At 36.3% G+C, this 24,653-nt stretch overlaps 1 protein-coding gene across 42 annotated transcripts in view; it reads right to left on the minus strand.

The window, feature by feature from the left end:
- The window catches only part of camta1a (calmodulin binding transcription activator 1a), a 639,110-nt gene that overhangs the window by 582,472 nt on the left and 31,985 nt on the right, over positions 1-24,653 (minus strand). For all 42 annotated transcript variants that reach the window (XM_073939169.1, XM_073939167.1, XM_073939163.1 and 39 more), the window contains one exon: positions 16,657-16,760. Coding sequence is in view for 21 of the 42 variants with exons in the window: in XM_073939164.1 (XP_073795265.1) it covers positions 16,657-16,760 (104 nt within the window). In the remaining 21 variants the exon portion in view is untranslated. The remainder of the gene's footprint in view (positions 1-16,656; positions 16,761-24,653) is intronic.

Below are 24,653 nucleotides of genomic sequence, written 5' to 3' on the forward strand. Positions count from 1 at the left end.
ATATTGCGCGTGCTTGCGTTTCCCAGGCACACGCAGTTAAAAACTGCGAGTCACTTGACAAAAAAAAAAATCTGCTTTATACTTTGTACAGAATATACACATTTTGCTAGACTAATTCCCTCACACAAACACAGAAAGCCCACACACTGCAGTGCTTTTTCATATTATGGATGTCAATGGTTACAGGTATCCAGTTTTCTACTAAATGTCTTTTTTTTGTGTGTGTGTGTGTGTGTGTGTGTGTGTGTGTGTGTGTGTGTGTGTGTGTGTGTGTGTGTGTGTGTGTGTGTGTGTGTAAATAAATACAAAAAAAACAAGACTAACGAGTTTGGAACAAGTGAATGAAGAGAAAAGTTTTAGACAAAATCTTTAAGTCTTTTGAATATGTCAAGCTGCTGTGATCAACCAGTTGTAATGTTTTCAGTGAATATTAAACAACTGAAAGAGCTGCAGTTTATTTTGTATTTTATAGGTTTATTTATTTATAAAAAGAACCTTTAAAAGTAAAGTAATTAGTGATTGTTTACTTTTTACATGAAGTAATTAATGTAATTAGATTACAATTTTTGAGTAGTAGTCAGTAATTTGTAATCGATTACTTTTTTAAAGTAACTTATCCAACACTGTTGGTCGTTAATTTTTCACACTTATTCAATGAATGCTATAGACCTGTTGTCACGACTCTAAGAGAGGGATTTTGCCAACAGGAGAAAAGTGCATTTGTCAGAGCAAAGTGCCGCTTTGAATTTGTAAAAATGATTACCTGCGATGACACAAAAAGAATTGATAAATGCAAATGCATATATCTTGGTTTCAGAACGAATGAGCGCAATAGAGGAAAGGAAATCAGGGTAACGATGGTCTGAAGTGAGCGTGAGCTGTATAAAAAGGAGAGGGAATAAGAGCGAGAGGCAAGAAGGCCTGCTGTGTCCAGGGATGTCCGTTAGATGGAGCTGCTGATGGGCAGGAATCCAAACACAGAGAGTCCCAGCCTGCTGGCTCTTCGTTCTCAAGGACCTTTAAAGATCAAAGCCCAGCACATAACAAGAAAGGGGAAAAAGAGGAGGGATCCTGTGAAGCAGAAAAGCTTGCGTGCCCTTCCACTGATTAAGCTAGAACTTCCCACCCACTGATCTGAACAAAAAGCGCCAAGATCTGGGAGTCTATCTGAGTCTCAGTGAATCACCTCTGCAGTTGGCACCCATACTGATGGAGCAAGGTTCCCTCTCAAGGTACAGACTCTAGCATGGATGTACTGTAAAGGATTCCAGTGAAAAGGCTAAATAAAGACAGGCCCTAGTGGGATAGGAAGACGGGGTCACTTCCGCTGGTAAAGATGAGAAGTATTGTACTATCTGACATGCTGCATTTGACCAGGCTGAAATACTAAATAAGGCACGTGACCAAACCTGAGGGACATGAGAACCAGGACACTAAGAAAGCTGAGTTAGCCTTGATCCGCTGCAGCTCGGTGAGGTCAAATTAGCAAAAAACACAACACTAAGTCAATGCCCTTCACAAACAAGCTCACAAGAGCAGTACACACTTATACTTTAACCTTTGATCTTGGAGAAGTAAATAAACCCAATTTAATTCTATCGCACATTAATTTTTAAACGATACATTACTAGGCCCTCCCAGTGATACTGTATTCATAAACCAAGGGTGGTTTTATGTGTACGCCCATCTTCCAGGCAGCTCTTGGCAGTGTTGTATAGTCCTGTCTGTGAGAGGAAACTGCTAGCTTCAATAATTAATCCTGTACAAGATCCATCAATCACTGCATCTCGGAGAGTCAGGGAGACAGATACCAATCCTATTTATTTCAAGTGGGGGCGAGCGGTAGAGGTATGGATTACCAGGGTATGCGCGCTAGGCTGGCAGACTCCATGAAATGGAATAATACATCAGGTTTCAGTGTGTGCACCTCAGTTCCCCTGCCATTTGATCCAGAGAGCTGAGAACACAATGGCATTTACTTTCAAACTCCTGTAAATATTAGCTGCGCAACAATGCACTGAGACAAGCATGCAAATAGGCACAATATAACAGCGTTTTTGTTCCTTTTGCATAGAAAAAAAAAAAACAAAGTCATCCGCAATGCAAAAATCCAAGTCCAGCAGTTCAAAACCAAAGGTAGAAATCTATTTCTCCACCCCTGAATAACTTTGCACCTCACTGAACACATGAGGGAGAGGGAAGAAAGATGGAAGATGAGAGGAATTGGAAGGGAGGAGAGAAGAGGAGAAAAGAAAGGAGGTGTGGTGGCGTGCAATAAAAAAATGAAAGCGCAAGCTGGGTTCAATTTAGAAGTTCCCATAGGAGGTGAAGTGACCTGTATGTGCAACAATAGAGGTCAGGCAATTTTGAGCAGGCACCCCTGTCATCAGAGTGTACTGGAGACCCCTGACTCAGAGTCAGGAGAAAACGGCAAAGTCCTTGTAGCATTCAAGACCCCAGAATGACCCACAGGTAGGTTCTCATTACAGACAAAGGCAGCTCGGCCCAGGCTACACTACCGCCCTCCTACTGCATGCCGCTGTGGTTATGGAAACAGAATGATGGGGAACTAAAACTCCATGAACACTTGGAGATAATACATTCAACTTTACTTAAAAACGCATTAGGATTTTTCTAAATGTGACAACTATAAAGCCTTTGCATATAAACAGTGATTTTTACCACAATAAAGGTGCACTCAATCATCATCTTAAAAATGCAATTTGCTTAATGGTGCATATAGAGGGTAAATAAAATGGAGGATGTTATCATCATATTATCATATGAGCATATTATGAACAGCACAGACACAGAGAGCTGCATCTCAGACAGCACAGATCTTGAGTTCTTATCTTGTTCTTGCTCTCAAATGAACAAAAACATATCAATTTTAATGGGAGTTTTGATGAATAGCCTCAACAACAGTTGATTGTGTTTTAGAAAATCAGGTTATCAGATTGGAAACAATTGAATGCATCTATAAGTGACTGCATCTTAAATTATGAGCTGATAATGTTTGTGTGTTTAATCTTAATCCAACAAAAAAAAAGACAATATGAATTGCTTATTTCTGTTAACTAAACACATTTTGTACCCTTAACAAGGATTAATCGATAATAGGGTTGGGTCAATAGATGACGCCATCGTCTAACGCCGATAGACATCCCGATGCTGAGTCGGCATTGCAATCCTCCGCCCCGCCCCTGTGGCAGCAGCAACCCGTTCGCAAAAAATACACACTTAGGCCCCGTTAACACTAATACGTCTTAAAATGACATTTTAGAACAAAAACAATCCTTGTCCACACTAGGGTTTCAATTAGCTTTTCTGAAAAGATCTCTGTCCACACTATACCACTGAAAATGCACATCAGGTGACCACACACACACACAGGCATGCGCTGCAGCATATGCGCACGTCTGAGCTTCAGCAGTCAGCGGGTGCTTTGAGCACTATCCTCGAAGGGCAGTCGGACAGTTTATCAAGGATGTACTGCTGGATCTTGTCTTAATATAGTTGGTAAACATGATATCTAATTCATCTCGTCTCTATCTAACAACTCTTCAGTCTTTTGAATCTATCAGGTAACATGTCACAGCGTCAATACACTGCTTCAATCTTTACCTTTCAAACTTATACTTGGTAATTTTAGGTAAAACATCGGATACTGTTGGTTGGTTCCTGTTGGTTGAGATGTTGGTTGTAATTTGTGAGCAACTTATCTTTATTTATTTATGATTTGGTTATGGGTAAAACAAAGGCCATGCGGGTCAGGTAGTTGAAACGGTAGGCTACAAGTAGTTAATTTGCTATGAATTAAGGAATTATTCATAAATAATTAATTTACCACAACCTACGACGATGACACCATCGTCCATCGCAATGTTTTACATTAGACATCGTCTGATGCCAAATTGGTCGACATCGCCCAACCGAGAGAACTATGCAATACTATTTCATGATTGATTTTTCATTTTCTGTACCTGAATGCTTACAAACCTGAAACCCCTAAAATGATGTTTATTTAATTTGTATCTTTGTTCTATTGTGTTTATTTGTACTATGGGTTTTAATAACTCTTGTTTTATTACTGATGCCTTGCATTCTTTTAGTAATGTTTTAAGCTTATAGCAGTTTTTGTTTTATTTACTTATTTTAATTTTGTATTTATCCTTTATTTTACCAGGAATTTCCCATTGAGATATGCATATCTTCCAGGGGGGTCCTGGTCAAAAAGGCAACACAAAAAAAAATTAGATAAAAAATTAGACAAAATTTACACAAAACATTTGTATGATTCTTCCAAGAATTCAAAAGATTTGTAAAAATATTTATAGATGGAATTGTTTCTATGATCAAAATATCAAAAATGACAATTGGAAATTGTGAATTATGACAGTATTTATGGATGTCATAATAAGCTTATTTATTAAAAACCAAGATAACATGGGTCAGCTATTTTAGCTCCTGGTTGGCCAAATGAACATATTGTCAGGGCAATAAAAATATGAACTGCTGACCCAACCTGGTCTGTAAAAAATGTGCCTTGTTAAATATTTGATCATTACACTATTGAAGCAGCAAACAAATACAGGCTCTTGATTTTTCAAATATGACATATCAATGAATAAAAACCACTCTATTTTTTGTAATTATCTGACATTAGTAATGAAATCTGTCTTTATGCTTGTGCAGGAGAATTTATCAACAGTCACATTCAAGAGAAACATAGTTTTCAAAACCATAATGCTCTAAATGAGAAACTGGCAGCAATCCCAACATTATAAAATATTCAACAGGAAATAAAGAGAAATAAATGAATATCTAACCATATCAATAAACAAAGAACAGGAAATTGTTTTGGTGTGCAAATGAAAGGCAGCTAGTTATGCAAATGGAGCTCCCCAGAAGAAGGAGGTGGCATTTGAACATTAATCTCCAATCCAGCATGTGAGAAGATATCAGCAGCTCCAACCCGAGGAGTCCCTGAGCACTGCCAATTCAAATTCAAGTCATGCTTGGGACACCTGTTCGTAAAAATGTTAAAGCATTTCTCTCACCAAAAACAAACAAGCAAACATGACCTTTAATTTCCACTGATTGCCCCAGAGAGGCTAATGAACTTCTCGGTAAACACTTGCAATTCATACGGGGTAATTTTAATTAGTCACAGTTGAGAGGAACGTCCCGTTTACAACATCAAAAGAAGACAAACATTCAATCACAGGTAGACCCAGGTTCGATTAGGAGAGCTGTATCAAACGGAAACAACTAATATGAAAATTAAAAAATAAAAAAAAAGTGAAAGCGGGTCCCGAAATCATCAAAATGTGCTAATCAGTCTTTAAAAGTTAAATACCTGTTTCTGTGACACGAACGGTTCAAACATCTTAACTGTTGTAATCCATAAAAGGAAGACTTTAATCCAGGGAAATGTTCTAATGAGCTCAGGCCTGTCTGGGTGGGGGAAACGGAGGCCCTCAGGAATAGAGGCGCTGAAAGGAGCAGGCGGAGAAGAATTGGAGGTTACCAGTCTAAATAACAAGCAGTTTGGGCTCTGAAATGCACCGACAGGCCAATACATCAGCATGCTAGCCATCTAGTGCTGGAACAGATCTCTGCCAAGCTACATTTTAGTCTGGGATCAGACACTTTGGCATCCATAATAAGAGCAATATGAAGCAGCCACTACTGACATAAAGAAAATATTTACTTTCTGAGAGGAAAACAAGAAGAGCACGGGGGGGGGGATGAGTGTGTGCATTTGATGACACTGGAAGTCAATATGACTGCCACATAAAAGATGCAGTACCACTCTCACTGTGATACTGAAAAATGTGTTACACTGCGATAGGGCTAAATGCAAACAAACAACTGTCTACTTGGAGTCCTACATGGATGCGAGCTTTGAAATTTACTTTAATTATAGAAAAGCAAGAAAATGTTTAGACAATATCAATCATTTGGTCATATTGGTAAATACAGTATATTTAGTTGGTGTTGTTGCCTAATTAACTATAGGCTTGATACCACGAATTGAAGTGAATCAAAGGTAAACAATAAGACCTGGGAAAATACCTTACAGCTCCTGTTTATCTCAGTCTCAACAGGTCCAAGCCTTTGAATGACGACTATGCTAAATAGACAAAGAAAAAACTGTAAATGCAACCCATCTTATAATTAAAGTTTTTATTAAAATTAAAAGTTTTTTCTTCCTTTTTGGTAAGAATAACAAATGCTCATTATAACATTTCATCTGTGGTGATTAAAATCAGGGTTATTTCACCAATAACATTCTTATTGTGTCCATAAATAGCATCTTCTTTTTTATTTTTGGACCAATTGTTGACCTGTAATCTAAATTACAATATTTTTATTTTTAATGTTTAAGAAATATATCAAAATTTATTGATATAGATTTTATTTTACATTACTATCAGCTATTTATTTGCTAAAACAGCATCTTCTTAGTTATTTTTTGACCAATTATTGTCCTGTCATCTAAATTACAACATTTTTGTTTTAAATTTAGAAAAAAATGTTATAAATATATACAATTATATTGATATAGATTTTTTCAATACTATCTGCAATTTATATGCTTAAATAGCATCTTCTCTGTTGTTTTTTGACCTATTGTTGTCCTGTAATCTAAATTACAACATTTTTATTTTTAAATTTAGAGGAAATGTCAGAAATATATATAAAATAGATTTATATAGATTTCATTTTTCACTAATATTAGATATTTGTATGCTTATATAACATCTTCTTCGTAATGTTTGACCAATTGCTGACCTATGATCTAAATTACAATATTTAAATATTTTATATTTAAATGTATAAGAAATATGAGAAAAATATATACATATATTGATATATATTTCATTTTTCATTAATATCAGCTATTTATTTGCTTAAACAGCATCTTCTTAGTTATTTTTAAACAATTATTGTCCTGTCATCTAAACTACAACATTTTTGTTTTAAATCAGAAGAAATGTCAGAAATACATAAAATATATTGATATAGATTTAATTTTTTCAATATTATCAGCTATTTATATGCTTAAATAGCATCTTCTTTGTTATTTTTGATAAATTTTTGTCCTGTGATCTAAATTGACATGTTTATTTTAAATTTAGTAGAAATATCAGCAATATAAATGAAAATATATTGATAAAGATTTCATTTTTCATTAATATCAGCTATTTATTTGCTAACATGCAACCGTTTATTGCCTTGTCTGCCAGAATTTCAATATCACTGCATAGCGAAATTAATTATACATCAGCAGACAAGGCAATTTCAATAAAACAAGCTTGTAGCAAGTAACTGAACCACAGCCTCATATTACAAATTACTACAACAAACGACTAACATAAAGGTTACGCAGAGGTTTCCCTTTGTTCATATGCAGCTCTTTTAATATTTGTTCAGTCTTTGCTCACAAAACAGTCATTATATTTTCAAAGGTACGGCATAGTGATGTGGATGTAATTGAAGCCATGACCTGAAACTGTTATTGAATAGATGTGACGCAGATTCCACAGGAGGGACGGCGAGTAGGGGGTCGGGAAAGATTCAGATGGGAGAGGGAGATAAAAGGAAGGACGTTCCCTTTATTGTTGGACCCCAGCTGAGGAGCTAAACTAATCAAAAGTAGGGAGCATGACGAGTGAGACTGACTTCTTAAAAGTGACATCATATCAAGAAGTGCTACTTCTCCTGTAGACAAAATAAAAACAGGTCAGAGAGTCGTAAAAAGCAGCTAAACATTTAGCTCTATAAAAGCGAGGCAAATCAGCATTCACTTCACGAACACGAGTTGTTACTCCCTGTTCTAAATGAGGAATGCTGAGACTAATATGCCTAACAAGCATTTTGTGTGAATTTAACCTCTCTATTGTAATCTGCAGGACAATTGTGCACTGGGAGGCTCTTGATGCATTGTAATCAAAAACAGAAGATTGCTCTGATCAGTATTTAATCTGTAAATGGCTTTCTCCAGCAGGTGCATTGACTCTCGCGAGGGGTATCATATTGTCTCTGATTTGGTAGGGGAAATGCAGTCATTTCTGGCCAAGTGAGCCAAACCTCCCTTTTTTTTCCCGACTCTCCACATCCTGCGTAATCAGAACCCTCTCTCTGGACGTTGCCGCCGGACGTGACTGTAACCGGAAGATTCCGTTCCCTCTGCCCACGACTCTCCCTGGGCTGCTCCAGTGCCATGTGCGTCCGCGATGGCACCCCAGCAGGAGCAGAGGCATATTGTACGCGGGCACCGTGCCACGGTAGTGCCGGGCAGAGAGGATTAGTCCTGATGACAGGGCATTAAATGTGTAGAAGTCCTTAGAGCGACTGAGCTGATGCGCTCTCATCCCACAGTTGGGCTTGGGTTCAGAGCAGAGAGAAGGTTCACAGGTCTTTAGTATCTGCCACTCATTAGAGGCTGAGTGTCACACTAGCTTAGCTCCTCTTTCCTGCCTGTCTCCTTCTCCCAGAGGGTCGCTTCCAGAGACTGGCGCTTTTTTCGGGTCTGCTGAAATGCCAGATGCCCTTTTTGATGAGAAACCAGCTTACAATTTTGACAGAAGTCATCATTCCTTGCGTGAAGCTCACTGTTTGTCGAGCCAACCAAACATAGAAGCAATTTCACCATGAGAAAGACCAGGTCAACCAAAATGGAACATGTAGTATTAATTTTAGCTATGGTGAGAAAAGCCATTCTGAAAGCTAGAGTACAGATATCAAAGGTTACTGTCATTGCTATATGGCATCCTTCCTTTCAATATACACCCGAGAGACTAAAAAGTGTGTGCCAGAAGATAAAGTTGGAAGAACCCGTCTCAAAAGCCTCTGCATAATGTTGAAAATAACAATCCTATGATACACGTGTTGAATAGTTTATATTAGACTATGTCAGGAACGCCAAGTGTAAAAAAACATTTCTTTAGATAATTATTTTTTAAAAAATTTCTCTACAGGGGTGCGTTTCCTAAACTATCACAGTATGATGCATCATTGGCAAAAAAAACAATGTAGTGACAAGTGTTTCCCAAAACCGTAGTTTCACTATCGCAGATCTATCGTTTGAACCACGTTAGTTATAATTTAAAACGTCCAAATGATGCTCTAAATGGGGTAGAATAACAACTTCTTTAGATAAAAAACAATAAGTTTTATGCAAATTATATTTTTTTGCACGCACACACATTTAAAAAAATATTAGTTTTGGTAAAAACATGCACTCGTTTTCCATATTAATTGAAAAATATATAAGCGACTAATGTTTCCTTTACAGATATTATTGAGAAAATTCTATAGTCTATTCTAAAAACTAAATCTAGCTAACAGATATTCTAATCTTAGATATGTACAGTATATTCCCCTGGAAGAACATGCAAACTCCACACAGAAACGCCAACTGACCCAGCCAGGGCTCGAAGCAGTGACCTTCTTGCTGTGATATGATTGTGCTACTCACTGCGCCACCGTGCTGCCCCATATAAATCATTAAAGGTTGTAATTTACAGTAGGCTATTTATTAATAAATGAAAAAATCCTACTTAATTATAATAATAATTATCATACAGACCTACAGTACAGATACAATTCTTAATAAATAACTTATGAATTACAACCATTAATAAATGCTAAACCACTTTTAAATATTACATAATTACTCACCTATAGCTTTCGTCATGAGCCACGGCTGCGTTCAAAATGGCATAAATGTTTGCAAAGTGCACTACGAAGGGAACAAATTGTCAATATGGAGATTGCTAAAACTAAACTGTAAAAATACTTTAAAAAGCAAATTACACCTAAGAGAGATGACTTTAATGCTTTTTATTCAAGTTTAAATGTTGGAGCGTTCTAAAAGAATAGGGCATAGGGGGGATAACTGGGAATAGAACACATACAGGACCTTAGCTTCTAACTACAGCTGTAGAGATGCAATTGGAAGTGTACAAGTTGTACAAGTTGTACAAGCAATGCAGTTCCCGAATATTTGTTGGAACGATGGATTTGGGAAATGGCAAATCAACAGACTATGCTTGTAACCATGGAACTTGCGACCTTAGTTGGCTAACAACCTCACACCTGAACAAACTTGATTTTGCCTTGATCTCTGTCAACGGAGCCAATAGTCACATCTCACAAACCACCTTTTCTCTTAGTTTTCACGTTTTGCCTCAAACTCCGTAGTACTGTTAAGCCTATGTTATTTTTTTCAGCCAAATGCATACTTTGGTTTCTACCTGTACAGTAGTTTATGCATACAATGCATATGACAACTGCACATGCAATTTATGTATACTTTGCATATGCGCTTTAAGCTATTTTTGCACAACTCACTTTGTCCTGTTATCAAGACTGAACCAAGTGTAACCCCGCCCGTCGTACACCCCTTAAACCCGCTCCGAGCTGGGATCAAACCGGCGACTCTCTGCATGGGAGTCAGTTGCGCTAACAAGGAGGCTAAAGACCATGGCCTGTAGTATATGTCGCTAGAGCACCTTTAGGGGTCAGAGGAGTGAAGTTTACTTGCACAGCATTTCATTAACTGGTCTAACTTACACTTACTCATCCCCCTAAACCTCACGCCCATCCAGGTCACGGCACCAATGTAACCCCACCAGTTCTACACCACCCAACCCACTCCAAGCTGGGATCGCATGAGAGTCGGTTGCTCTAACAAGGATGCTAAAGACCATGGCTTCTAAAAGAAATGTCGCAAAAGAAATGAAGGAGATGGAAACCGAACAATAAACTACAAAATAGGGGAAAGCAACAGATCGTATTTGGATAGAAGTGTGAGGGACATCAAGTAAAGACAAGAAAAGATTTTTATTGCAATTGACTTTTGAAGAGAAAAAATGCAGACATTGTCCCTGGATGAATCTTTCTAGTGTGCATGCATTCATAAACACTAGCAAATGGAGTTTACTTCAAAAGGCTGTGTGTTCATGTACATTAATATGCATGCAAAAAACTAAAACAAAGTACACTTTCAGCTTTATATGGTGTCTTGGTTTCTCCAGTTAAAAAAATTGTAAATTCTTCACCCTTATATTCTTCAAACCTCACCCTGACACTTTAAAAGCTGAGCGCTGCCTTTGTGCACATCACCTCTTTTAAACCACCTACATCCTTACCACCTCCTCTTTCCATCTCCCTAGTTTTTGAGTAGATTGTTTTATCTAGCTTTACAGCAAACGCCTGAAATTTTATCCAACTCGCATTTACCCAGTGAATTCACAAAATGGAAAAGACGAGTGATACAAATATGGCTCGGAGTGCAGAACATCCAGCAGAGGAGTGAAGTGCTCCTACACATGACCGCTAGTCTGACTTGTCTGGACAGAGTTAGAAGCTACGCTGTCATCTGAATTTGACTGCACTTTAACAAGGAGGCCTGTGTGTTACATGAGAGAAACTCGTAGAACAACACACTCTGTGAAAGAAAAGAATGGAATAAAAAAGACATAACATGATGTGTTGTGACACATTTGGGAGGTTGATCCTTTATATTTCCTGTCCACATACAGTAAACTCAAATTGAACCTCGCAGTTGGTAATACATAATTTCATTGAATAAAAAAATCTACTAAGTAGGAAGAGCAGCAGGAGGGATATAAAGGAAATACAGGAGGTGTCACTTTCAGTAAGAGTCACACAATCAGCAGCAATGAGACTGCTTAATACCTCTCAGTCTGCCATCAGTGACTCACACTAGCCTCAGTGTCTGCCTGGCACACATGACACACAAATGCCCTTGCTTTTTGGGCAAGGTTGCCCTCCATCCCACCAGCGGTACAGACAATCCGAATGCATGTTACATGAAAACAGCAAGTGACACAAGAAAAATAGCAAAGACTGAATCCTTTTTACAGAATAAGGGAGTTTGTAATGAGGCAGTCAAATAGTATACAGTATAGAGAGTGAGAAGCATGCTCTTTAAATATAGCAAATGTGTTGGTAGCGTGGAATTTGCCATTTGCAGACACAGCACTGTAAGATCCAGGTAGAGTTTGATTTGGAAAAGCCTTTGGGTGATGGAGACAATAAGGCAAAGCACAGAGCAAAAGAGGTCGGAGGAGGATAAGGGCTTTTCCTGCATAATGAATCATGAGGCAGCATCTTCGTCAAATTTTGTGCTGCCTCCGACAGATCTTAAACTATATGGCCCATGTAATCAGTTCTTAATCAATGCATCTGACTAGATAAAGTGATAATGCACAACTAGAAAGGTGATGAAGACTATTGAATATCTGCAAATTTTTGGAAGGCAGAATCATATTTACAAGTTCGGTGACGTTTTATCAGCTCTTCCATGAGGTGTTTTGTCTATTTCAAGTGTCATTTTGATCCCTTTTAATGTGCAACCCAGGCTCATTCTGAAAACGTACTGCTATATACAAATCTAGAAAGTGTCAAATATGTACCAGAAGGTATATTTTTTTGCAGTTTTTGTTTTCGTGAATCCACCAGAGAGCGCTGTACACACTTTGAAATCTCAGATTTCTCTAGCGAGTGCCATTTGTGCCTGCTCTGCTTGCGTAAATCCACTAGAGGACGCTGTCGACTGACTGACTGACTGACTGACAGATCGACTGACCCACCGTCCTTTTTCCCTAAACCCAACCAATAATGTTTTCAAAAGCAATCCAGAAAAAGAAAAGCCCTCGTCTCATTTATACTATGTTTTCAGATTTTACCACATTCTCACACTGTTATTTACTTGTTTATTGTATTTTACTCAATTTCTGAAACCGTTCTTTGCTGGACTCAACCCCCATAATCGTGGTCAACTCCTCTCTGCATCTCAAGTCCGCCTACATACAAAGTGAGCTACTGGGCAAACTGGTAACAGTTGGAACGCATGAAAAGCAACCGCATCATTCCACCTCAAAATGTTCATTTTAAAGATGAAATTGGGCCATACGTACTTCTGGTTACAAAATTCGTTATCTTCAGAAACATAAAAGGGACACATTTTCACAATGAGTCTATGTTGGTATTGTGCCATGGCAGATCACTGAAGCTGCTTCATGAACATCCAGACTGCCGATGAAACAAACAATCTGAAATGTTTAAATTTAGCACATCTCATGTAATCGCTCAATCACTGTTGACTGCAAACTAGTAAACAGCTTGTAAATACTGAAATGAAACATTACTTTTACCTCAAAAAAGCCATTTAATGGTCATGAGCTCTTTTGTTAAGTGTAGAAGAACATTTTGCTAAGTACTGATTTAATTAATTCCATTAAAAAAAATTATATTAAAATTTTACAGATTTATTTTTTTATAAGTTTTATTCTGTTTTGTTGATATATTTTCTGTTGGAATGTAAAAATGTCAAAAAAAAATTTAAAAGCAAGGCAAAATAGTGGAAATCATGATGAAAAAGTTGCATAACATAAAAAAAAAACAGTTTGGTACTCAGCCTTCAGCAAAGTGCTTTACTATTTGTTTGGCTTTGGCAAAGAATTTTCATTTAGTGCACCTCTACAACAAAATAAATACTAACAATAGGGTTAAACGGCATTTCCCAAAGTTTTGTGGGTCAAATACCGCTTTAGTGACATAAATATGCACTACTGCAAAAGCTATTTAAATAGGTATTTCTTCAACTATGGCTACTTTAATCCAGTAAATTATTAAAAGAAAATTCAAAGTAGTTTCTTTTTTTTTTACAGACATCCTCTGACTACACACCCCCAGCCTATGTGCATATAATATTTATGGATTTTCATAAATCCAAAGTCTGAGACAAGAATAAAAAGCAGCATTTACAAAGTAACAAAAAATAAAAGCATAATGAAAAAAGAGAAAGTTTCAAAGTAATAATTATCTCCAAAAAATAAAAAATAAAAAATCATCCACTGGGACATAAAATTGCCTGTAGTTGAAGAAACACCATAATAGCATTACAGAAAATCACTTTGCAGAAATCTTTGTTACAAATAGAAGACTAAGCCAATAAAACACGGGTAATGTTATTATATTATTTCATTACTGCAGATTTGTATTGAGTTTACATTTACAGTGTGCATTTTCTGAGCGGTTATATGCAGATTGAGAAATATAGAATTCAAGCCTGTTATTTTACAAATGGATTTACTTTTATTTAGTGTATGTAATTGCTTGGAAAGAACATGAAGCACTATATTATTGTGAAGAGAGAAGTGTAAGTGAGGCAAATTAAGAGCACTGCAGCAAAAATCAACATCTATCCAATGACTTTATAGACTAAATGTGCCCATATCCCATTATAAGTGCCATTTGCACTAATTGACACAATTTGCAAACTACTGTGCTTTCTTAAATAAAAAGAATCGAGGAAGGGGTGGTCTTTCTAAAATATTACCTTGATTCCTTTCTATAAATCTTCACACATAATCCTAGGACGAATACGACATCATTCCACAATAAGTTCTGACGTTTTGAAATCAGTTCCCAAACGCACATTAATTGATTGTGACTGCAAGCGCAACACCACAGGTCAAACGCGTTAAAGCATCAGCTTCAATTAGCAAGGCGACCGCTGATCTGAAGCAATATTCTCATTCCCTCGTATTATTCCAAAGCAGACGGCAAATATGTACAAACAAACAGAACGCCCGATTTAAGCTGACAGCCTTTGAATGACAAGTGCACATGCATAGTTCAGATTTTTTACTGCTAGGAGCATCGCATCATATTACGTGGAAATGAAGCCAAACAATCAACCATATCCCACAATGCCGTATTTGCACTTCAAAGACAAACTATTCAACAAAACGAAACTGAGTCTCTGGTTACCAGAACCGCAGAGGGAAAACATTCAGAGTTAAATCTGACAAGACACAAACATTCGACGGCTGCTGCTGCTGCTTTCAGCGTCTATTCCAGCATTGTCATTCATATCCACACCTCTCTCCCTTCAAAAAAAAAAGCCACTTGTCACTCCATAAAGAATACGCAGAGGGATAAAGCAGTGTATTCAATTCATAAATATCCCTTTAAGAGGGCCACGTCAGTGATTTGTCACTGGGGACTTTTGGCAGAGCCGAAATTGATGTAAAGGTGACATGTGAGTTATGTATGTGGCTGTGGCAGCCGTTTTGATATTACTGAGCGAGGCAGGAAAGCTCAAAAAGCCCACCAGAGTGCTCCTCATCCCTCTCTTTACCTACCTGCAGGAGAGAAAGTCGTTAATTTGAAGGAAAGAGTTTTAAAGAAAAGGCTTGGCATGCACACACAATGTTCCTTTGTCTCCTTCTCTCTGATGATGCCTGTCACTTAATGTGTGAAACCCGCGCGTGCTTCAATGGGATCAATTGTAATAAAACTGCATCGCCTTCACTGAGCTATGAGTTTATGAATCTCCTTAGAGAAAGTCAGTCATTTAAAATCCCTCTAGCTTACGGCAGCGAAACAATGTTTAGTTTCAATCTCCCCGCAGCCTCCGCGTAGAGAGGAGCCATGCCGCGCAACAGACTGAACACGAACAACAAATAAAATGCGAAAAATCAAGCAAGTCACCGTCTCATTTCCATTAAATGATAAAGTAGCAGCGCTGAAAAGAAATGAACTAATTTAAAACGGCTGGCCTATAGGTCAAGGACGGCAGGAGCAAACGGTCTCTGATTTTTTTCCTACCGCAGTCATACAAATAAAAACATTTTACATTTTCATTTTCAATAGCAGAATCTAAGAGGCTTGTTATCTTTTCTTATTTGTTTGATGCATTGTGTCTGAAATGCCTTCAGGCTGGGATAAACGTACTTAAAGCACATTTTCATATGTAGATTATTAGGTATACGGCTTTGTTAGATAGCGGGGCTCCTGAGTGATCTGAAATAGCATGTCACCGTCTACTGAAAGTCAATAAACAACCGAATCTCGCTTTATTATAATCCTCAAATATATTTTTTTTTACTCCCTTCCCCTGGGAAAATTTTCTAAAATGTTACAATTGTTGACAAAAAGCTTTGCACGACTACAGACAGACTGAGCCAAGCTTAACGGAAATGAAGAAAGTTAAAGAAAATACGGTCTGAATCAGCACTGTAGCATCAATCTGCAAGATTTCTCTCATCACACTAGATAAAAATATATAAATAATGAATTCATCACATTGCGTCTATATTTCCAGGGAATTAAAACATCTGTGAACAGAAGTGATGCTGGAACAGATGGCCAAAAATGATATATATGAAGTTATAACTTACTAACTTCTGGGCAATTCACCATCCCCCAAAAAAGCAACAGAATATGGGCTAAAATATTGAAAGCCAAAACATAAATGTTTTACGAGCACATTATAAACTATTGCAAATTTATATTTGCGCGATTGAAAAAATTAGATCCTTGTATATACAGAAAGCTTTATGAACCTGCTGTTAAAACACTCAATCCACTTTCAGCGAGTGCAAATCCTTTGCTAGCACAGCACAGAGAGCAGGCAACTTCCTTCTGCCACAAAAATAAGGCAATCACGCAGTTGCTGTTAATATCTGAACTGACTGCAGAATCCCTAGAGAGGTTTCTATTAACACATTGTGTCCGTTTCACTGCTTAAAATAAACGAGGTTTTATCTCTATAAAGTCAGCAGGAGTTAAAAAAAGACAGCAGCAGATGGCGGAGAGAGGTGACCTTACCTCATTGGTGTTCCACCTGTGTCTCTCCTTTGGCAACGTGGAGCATTTTGGTAGACATTCAAGCAGCTTTTTGGGCAGGTATATTTTCAAATGTCCATGTTCATCTGCAAGACAACAAAAAGAGCATGTAATGAGGATAAAAAGAGAGATACATGCATTTCTTTACTTAATCAATGCCCATGATGTATTATTGCATGCTAATATATATAGTTTAGTGAATGAATAGATTAACTAATTAGCCTTCCTGTAATTTTTTTTCTTTTTTAATTATTTCCTAAATGATGAGCAAGGAATTTTTCCACAGTATTTATTCAGGAGAAAGTCTTATTTGTTTTATTTCGACTAGAATAAACGGTAGTGTTGTAACCGATCACACTACGGTTTCACAGATCGGACCATTTTTCGAATCAGCAAAAAAGCGAGGAGAGAAATTTAATTTGCTTTCCATTTATACAAAAATATTACTGCAAAAACCACTGGTTTTAACAAACAGAACTTAGAATCTGTCATTTAATTAAAATTTTGAATCAAGAAAGAACAAGCTGAAAGAAGGGAAAATATTCAAAACGATATATGATCTTTGCTACTGTTGCTGATAATGCTAAATATAGAAATCTAACATCTTGTACAACATAACATATATTTATTTTCAATTAATGATTCAAATCACACATAAAAGGTCATGTTTGATTATAGGTGTATCATTTTTAAAGACCTATTCAATGACATAATTTGGATGGTTGTTTGCCACCTATGGGCTAAAAAATGTAATTGCTAAAATATTCACCAGCGTCAAAGTTCCATTAAACATTGATTTTAAGCTTTATCATAAACATCAGTGTTTATATCTGAACTATAAACTGTACTGCCAGTACTTCTGTTATTTAAATGTTTGTAACGAACTGAAAGTGTAAAAACTGAGTCTCTCTCGATCAAATGCAAATTAGAATGCAGCGCTTCGAATTAATAAACATATGCAAATCATTATCATTTATGTTGTGTGGGTTTGAATTGAGATCCCGATCTTTTGATGTTTAATTTAGTAGCTTTACACTGAATGCATTAACATAGGCTAAACAACCAGTGACAGAAAACACCTTAAGAAAGCATTTAGGTGGGTCCCACCACAACTTTTTCTGTCATCTTTATATTTTACAGGGAAGCCAAAATGCTCTCATACACATGATTTGAATGATGTGGTAGGCGATCTCTCTGCAATTGTTATAAATGTTGGATTAACCTACAAGTTAAAAAAAGTTATTCATCCGCAGGTCACGTGCGTTCCGAACTGTAGGTTGTGATCCGTACGAATCACGGATCACCAGCGATATGTTACACCCATAATAAACGCATTTAAAAAATTATTTTAAGGTCAATATTATTAGCCCTTTGATGTATTTTTTTCCAATTGTCTACAGAACAAACCATCGTTATACGATGACTTGCCTAATTACCCTAACTTGCCTAGTTAACCTAATTAGCCTACTTACGACTTTAAATTGCATTTTAAGCTAAATACTAGTATGTTGAAAAACATCTAGTTAAATATTATGTACTGTCATCAAGGCAAAAATAAAAAAAATGTTAGTTATTGGAAATTATTTATTAAAATTTTCATGTTTAAAAAACGTGCAGAAAAAAAATCTTCTTTGCGTTAAACAGAAATTGGGGAAAAAATATGCAGTGGGGCTAATAATGCAGGAACACTAATTATTCTGACTTCAACTGTATATGGTTTAATATTAGATTATCCTCGGCAGTTCTTCAACAATCTTCATACACAGCACATAACAGGGATCATTAATTAATGGGTACCAATTATTCTCACTGCAAAGAGCGACTAATGAGCAACTCGCAGAATGAGAAGGTAAAAATGTTAGATGAATGAAAATGTGAATTAATGGGCCTGGAGTACTGCGAGGAAAAAGGTGAAAAATGAAATTGTGACATATTGTGATGAGAACCATCAGACTTGAGGTATTTCGGCAGTGGAAGTCCACTCTCAAGGGCTTAAGGGGAACTGATGCTAAGCTTTATTAAGACTTTAACTACCCAATAAAGTACACAGCCACCCTGATCCTGACTGCTCCAAAGAACAGTAAAAAGCACAAATGCTGGCTAAAGATAAAAGGGAAAAAAAGGGAATACAATTTGTTCTGGGGCAATTAAGGCAGGGTCATATATCAGGCTTTCTTCCATTCTTACCTTGTCTGTCTCTCGCTTTCCATTCCTAGGGGCTTGGCAGGCCAGTCAAATCACTGCCATTTAACTTTCATTGTTAAGTGAAAGTTCACTTTCAGGGTGGAATTTCTAAATTACAATGAAATTGTCTACAACTGTAAATTGAGTTCAATTATTAATCGCCTTACGACCAACTGCTGATTATACTTTCGTTTGTCTGTCACCTGCAACCACATGACATTTACATTCCATACCACTAAACCCCTGTAAGATATCAGTCGTATGGATGAATCAGAAAATAAAAGGTTTGACTATGGATGAGTAGGGGGCAGCACGGAGGCTCAGTGGTTAGCACTGTCGCTTCACAGCACGAAGGTCACTGGATCAAGACCCCACTGGGCCAGTTGGCATTTCTGAGTAGAGTTAGCATCCCTGTGTTCGCATGGGTTTCCTCTGGGTGCTTCGGTTTCCCCCACAGTCTAAAGTAGGGCTGCATGACAAATCTGGACAAATCTGACACTGCAATATTTTATTTTGCTGCAATTTATATTGCGATATGAAAACAATTTCAGCTTGAATAGCTCTATTTGGAATGAAATCATTAGCTTTAATTGGAATAATCTTGTAGAGGAGTGAATCAAAGAAATTGCAAGAATAAAAAAATAAGATAGAGGAAAGATAAAAGTCAAGTAAGTAGTCAGATACAGTATTACTATACGATACTAGGGCTGGGCGATAAAATCGTCATCGATATTTATTGACCAAACAACCATTGTCAATATAAAAAAAAATAAGATTTGGTATGTATTTTCGGTATGAAACGCTATACTTTTATTAAAATGTGGCCGCTGAGAGTACCTTAAAGGCAGTAACAATAAGCTTAGGGTGTAAGTTTTTCATTTCCAATGGAGGCGAACGACTTGCACGACAAGCATATGGGAGCGACACACATGTTGCAGCCGCACCTAGCTAAAATTTTTTTTTTACTTTTCTGAATTCAGACGAGCGCACCGCAATTTATGCAAGTACAACTAGCCAACCTGCTTCACATTTTGTATGTAATATAGACATTTCAGCAATAACGGCAGACTAATTACCTCTGACAAACACAGCACACTCAAACACTGCAGTGCTTTTTACTTTTCTCCATAAACTTGCATCGGAGTGGCTGCAATGATTTGTACATTTGTCATCCTCGGACAAAATGGTCGCCTAGTTACGAGAGAGGCCAGGGGAGTGCGAGCCCAAAGTCCATTGTAAATGGTTAAGAAATCCACACACACACTTGTCACTTCAGGTCAGAATAACAACACGTGCGAAAATGAGTGCCGTATAGCAGCAGTGAGGAGATTGTAAATAAAAAAAAGAATGACAAGATATCGATAGAGTGGCTTTTTGGTTTCTTTTCTTGTGCATCCCAGCCACTAGCACGCCATCTGAACGCAGTTTTAGCATAGAGGTAATGTAGTATTTCAACTTCACAATTTTTAATATTCAGTATGTATTTGAATATTGATGGTTGGTTCCTTTACTTGAAAGCTCAGATTTCATTATCATAATTTGTGTTTGAGGTTTACTGTACCATTATTATGCACACCTTAAAGTTTGCTTTGATTGTTCAACATTTACACTTTACCATTGCACACACTTTGTAACATTTTCTTTATCAAGTTTAAGGGTCTCTTTAACACTTAGTTTATTTTGTTATAAAGAGATCACCTATTTTGTTTAAATATTATGTTTTCGACTATTAACACTATTTTACTTCGTAATGTTGGTAAATTAAAATAAACTAGTTTAATAAAAAAATCCTAATATTCCTAAATGTTTAGTTAAAAAATATTCAAAAATGATCGATATCGAATGATATGAAACATTATTGTGATATTATTTTTTGCTAATATTGCCCAGCCCTGTTCAATACTATCATATTTTCCCCCCGATAATGATGCATCACAATATCAGCAATATATCACAAGAAAAAGATCCACAATGTATCATGATATTTGTAAATGAGGAGGGGAAAAATGCATCAAAAACATATAAGATGTATTTGTTTATTAACAGCACAAATATATCAAAGAATTGCAACATTTATATATGTTCACTCTGCCATTACGAGAAGCGCCACCTCATGCAAATTACTATTTTGTCCTGGCCCTTCTGAATAATCAAATGTAATGTAAAATATAAACACTATACATTCTTCACTGCTGATCAACAATAATAATCCCAACTCCACATTGCAGATGCTGCGATGTGACTACTGCGAATGCACACATGGCGATATCGATGATGAAACGATATATTGTGCAGCACTAGTCCAAAGACATGCCCATAAGTGAATTGGATAAACTAAATTGGCCGTTTAGGAGTGTGTATGGGTGACAGCTGGAAGGACATCCACTTCATGAAATATATGCTGGAATAGTTGGTGGTTCATTCCGTTGTGGTGACCTCTGAAAAAGGGACTAAGCTGAAGGAAAATTAATGAAAAAAGATGAGTAGTTCTATCTTTGAAAATAAAGATACAGAGTCACCCTTTTTAAGGGAGCTAGATACAAAACCTTTCCAAATAAATAAATAAACATAATTTTAAAATTCATTGTATGCAATAAATAATCCTCTGACTGCCTCAAACCCCTAAAATGACAAAAAAAAGTGCATTTTGTCCCCCAGATGATTATAAAATTAACATGTTATGCATATAATAAAACAGGAATGCACATAAAGCCTTAATTTCATGTTCATGCCTAAGCCATTACTTTGTGAGCTCAACCTAAATTTCAGCACCAGCACAATGACAGGATATCTAATCCATAACAAACATCCTAACAGGGAGTCAAAAAATGACATAATATGCCTGAGTCACCGTCAAAAACCACCCCCGCCATTTTCCCAGGGCTGTAATTGTGACAAACAATCATCTATCATTTGCGAATGTGACGCTTTACCAAATCCTGTAAATGTGGTTATGAGCATGCTTGCAAATCAGTTCGATTTCCTCTGTCTCTAAGCTAATGCGCTTATACATGTGTTTCACCGCCGCTCGCGTCACTGATGACAAATCAAGACACATATGCTGCAGCCAATTACCCATCTCCAGGTCTGACTGCTTGTGTTACACTGTCAAAATGTTATGCAATATTGAAATAACCCCAGTATAAGGGCCTCATTCTCTACATCTGCTATAGAGATATTTGCTTTTCTCAAATGACAGAGACATCAGCAAAACTGGTCCACTTGTGAATCGTTCATTCTTCTCCAGTTGTCAGACAATCAGCTCCTATATTGCACACATCTGTTTATGTCAAAGAATAGGATTTTGTCATATGTTTGGACTGAGAAATATAGCCATATAGACATAATCACATTACAGATCTCTAGATGTCTTTCTCTTTGTCTTCTATACCCTGTATTTAATGAATGCAATAGCAAAAACATCACTTATCACTGTCGACAAAGTCATAAGAGATTTGATTTATTTCACTTTATTAATTTTAATTCACGAAAATAATCACAGGGTAGTGTGACTAGAAGCCAATAAATATGTGAATCATCCTTCAATTTGGTAATTTTTGTACCGCTACATTTTACACAGATCTTTGATAAAAATACAACATTGTGAGGCTTGTTATTACTCAATAATAACTACTTTTTGTGCTGCACTTGGTAAACGAAGTCTATTCAAATTCTATTATTTCTATAGCGCTTTTACAATGTAGATTGTGTCAAAGCAACTTAACATAGAAGTTCTAGTCAATCGAAATTGAAACTGTGTCAGTCCAGTTTTCAGAGTTGAAGTTCAGTATAGTTCAGTTCAGTGTGGTTTAATTTTCAATGCTGAAAGTCCAAACACTGAAGAGCAAATCCATCAACCACAGCTCCACAAGTTACACTAAGGGCTTCCGGTAGTACTCAGAATAGCAAAGTCCACTAAAGGAGATCAGCCCTTCTCATTTATGGCCCCTAAACTTTGGAATAGCCTTCTTGGTAATGTCCGAGACACACTCAAATGTACATATATCAATATGTTATTGAACTTAAATGGTTTGTTGTAATTGGTTTCCTCAAATGGTTTAACTTATTTGGATTTACAGTGTATATGTTCAAGAAATAACAATAATAATAGCCTACTCATATTAACCATTAAATGTGCACTACTTGAAAAAAAATTTTGGCCCACATGGATAGAATAATATACTGACACAACTCTGATAAATATTATGATAACCTGTGAAAATGAGAACATATGGATAAAAAGGTCAACCAGGTGATTATTAACCTTTATTTTACATCTACAGAATCGTGTGAAATTCGTGATCTTTATTATAAGCAACAAAAAACAATGTGATTCTCATTTTAGCCAGAATCATGCAGCACTACTAATAACTGTACATTTTATGGGTCATTACATAATTGTTTGCCCATTAAATAAATACATCCATATGTAATATTTATTTAAAGTGTTTTTTAATATTCTCTCTTTTATCTAGTGAAAATTATTAACTTCCATTTATAAGGTTCAGCCATAATTTAAAAAATCTGATCGCATAATGTCTATTTGCATATATATATATATATATATATATATATATATATATATATATATATATATATATATATATATATATATATATATATATATATATATATATATATATATATATATAATATATATATATATATATATATATATATATATATATATATATATATATATATATATATGATGATATATATATATGATGATATATATATATATATATATATATATATATATATATATATATATATATATATATATATATATATATATATATATATATATATAATATAATATATATATATATATATATGATATATATATATATGATATATATGATATATATATATATATGATATATATATATATATATATATATATATATATATATATATATATATATATATATATATATATATATATATATATATATATTTTACGTGTGTCTGATTTAGTTTGTATTCATAAATACAATACATCCTCAAGACTGTTTTATAATAGTGGGTTTCAATTTAAAGGCTCTGACTTTTAGTCGTCCTTCCTGTCTACCTGTGCCACCTTTGAAAATGTCTTACAGTGACTGTGCTCAACAAAGCCTTATACCTTATTCAAGAAATGTGATTCTCAAGTGTGCGCTTCCTGTTACCTGAACCCTTTTCAATTTGTCTGAGAACCCCACGAAAGCTCCGGCTTCTGTTTGTGAATATAAAACAAAGGCCCATGTCTCAAGCACAAGCTGACCAGAAATCAAAGATGCTCACTTCAAAATGGCAAAGCCCCATGTCCCTAGTGCTTCTTAAAAGGCAAAGTCACCCTGCCTGTCCATTCTGTAACACCTCTGTTTTTAATTTTCTCTGATGTTTGGGTGTCTAAAGTTATAAAAGACAATACTGGGAGAATATGGACTTAAAGGATGCCTGTGAAATCTGGAATAAGAAAAGGTAGAGGTGACAGAATGAGGGAGAAATAACGGCTCACTGAGAGGAGTGTAATCCCAGCCTGGAGCAAGGTCCTAACAAAGAGTTTACAGCTACCTGATAAGGCCGTGAAACAACAGTGTGACTCTCTGTGCTCTTTCGTTTGGGGCATGGAGATAATTCTGGAGATTGGGGTGTGTGCTGAACGTGGCGTACACTGATGGGAGAGATTGTACAAGGGTAAATGAGTTTTACAGTAGAGAGCTGAGACTGGTATCTGGAATCATTTGGCTCACTCAATTAACATTAGCATAGAGCACCTGCTCACCAATGACAACAAGCCGTCTTCCCGC

The sequence above is a fragment of the Danio rerio genome, chromosome 23 (assembly GCF_049306965.1).
Source record: "Danio rerio strain Tuebingen ecotype United States chromosome 23, GRCz12tu, whole genome shotgun sequence".
Lineage (NCBI taxonomy): Eukaryota > Metazoa > Chordata > Actinopteri > Cypriniformes > Danionidae > Danio > Danio rerio.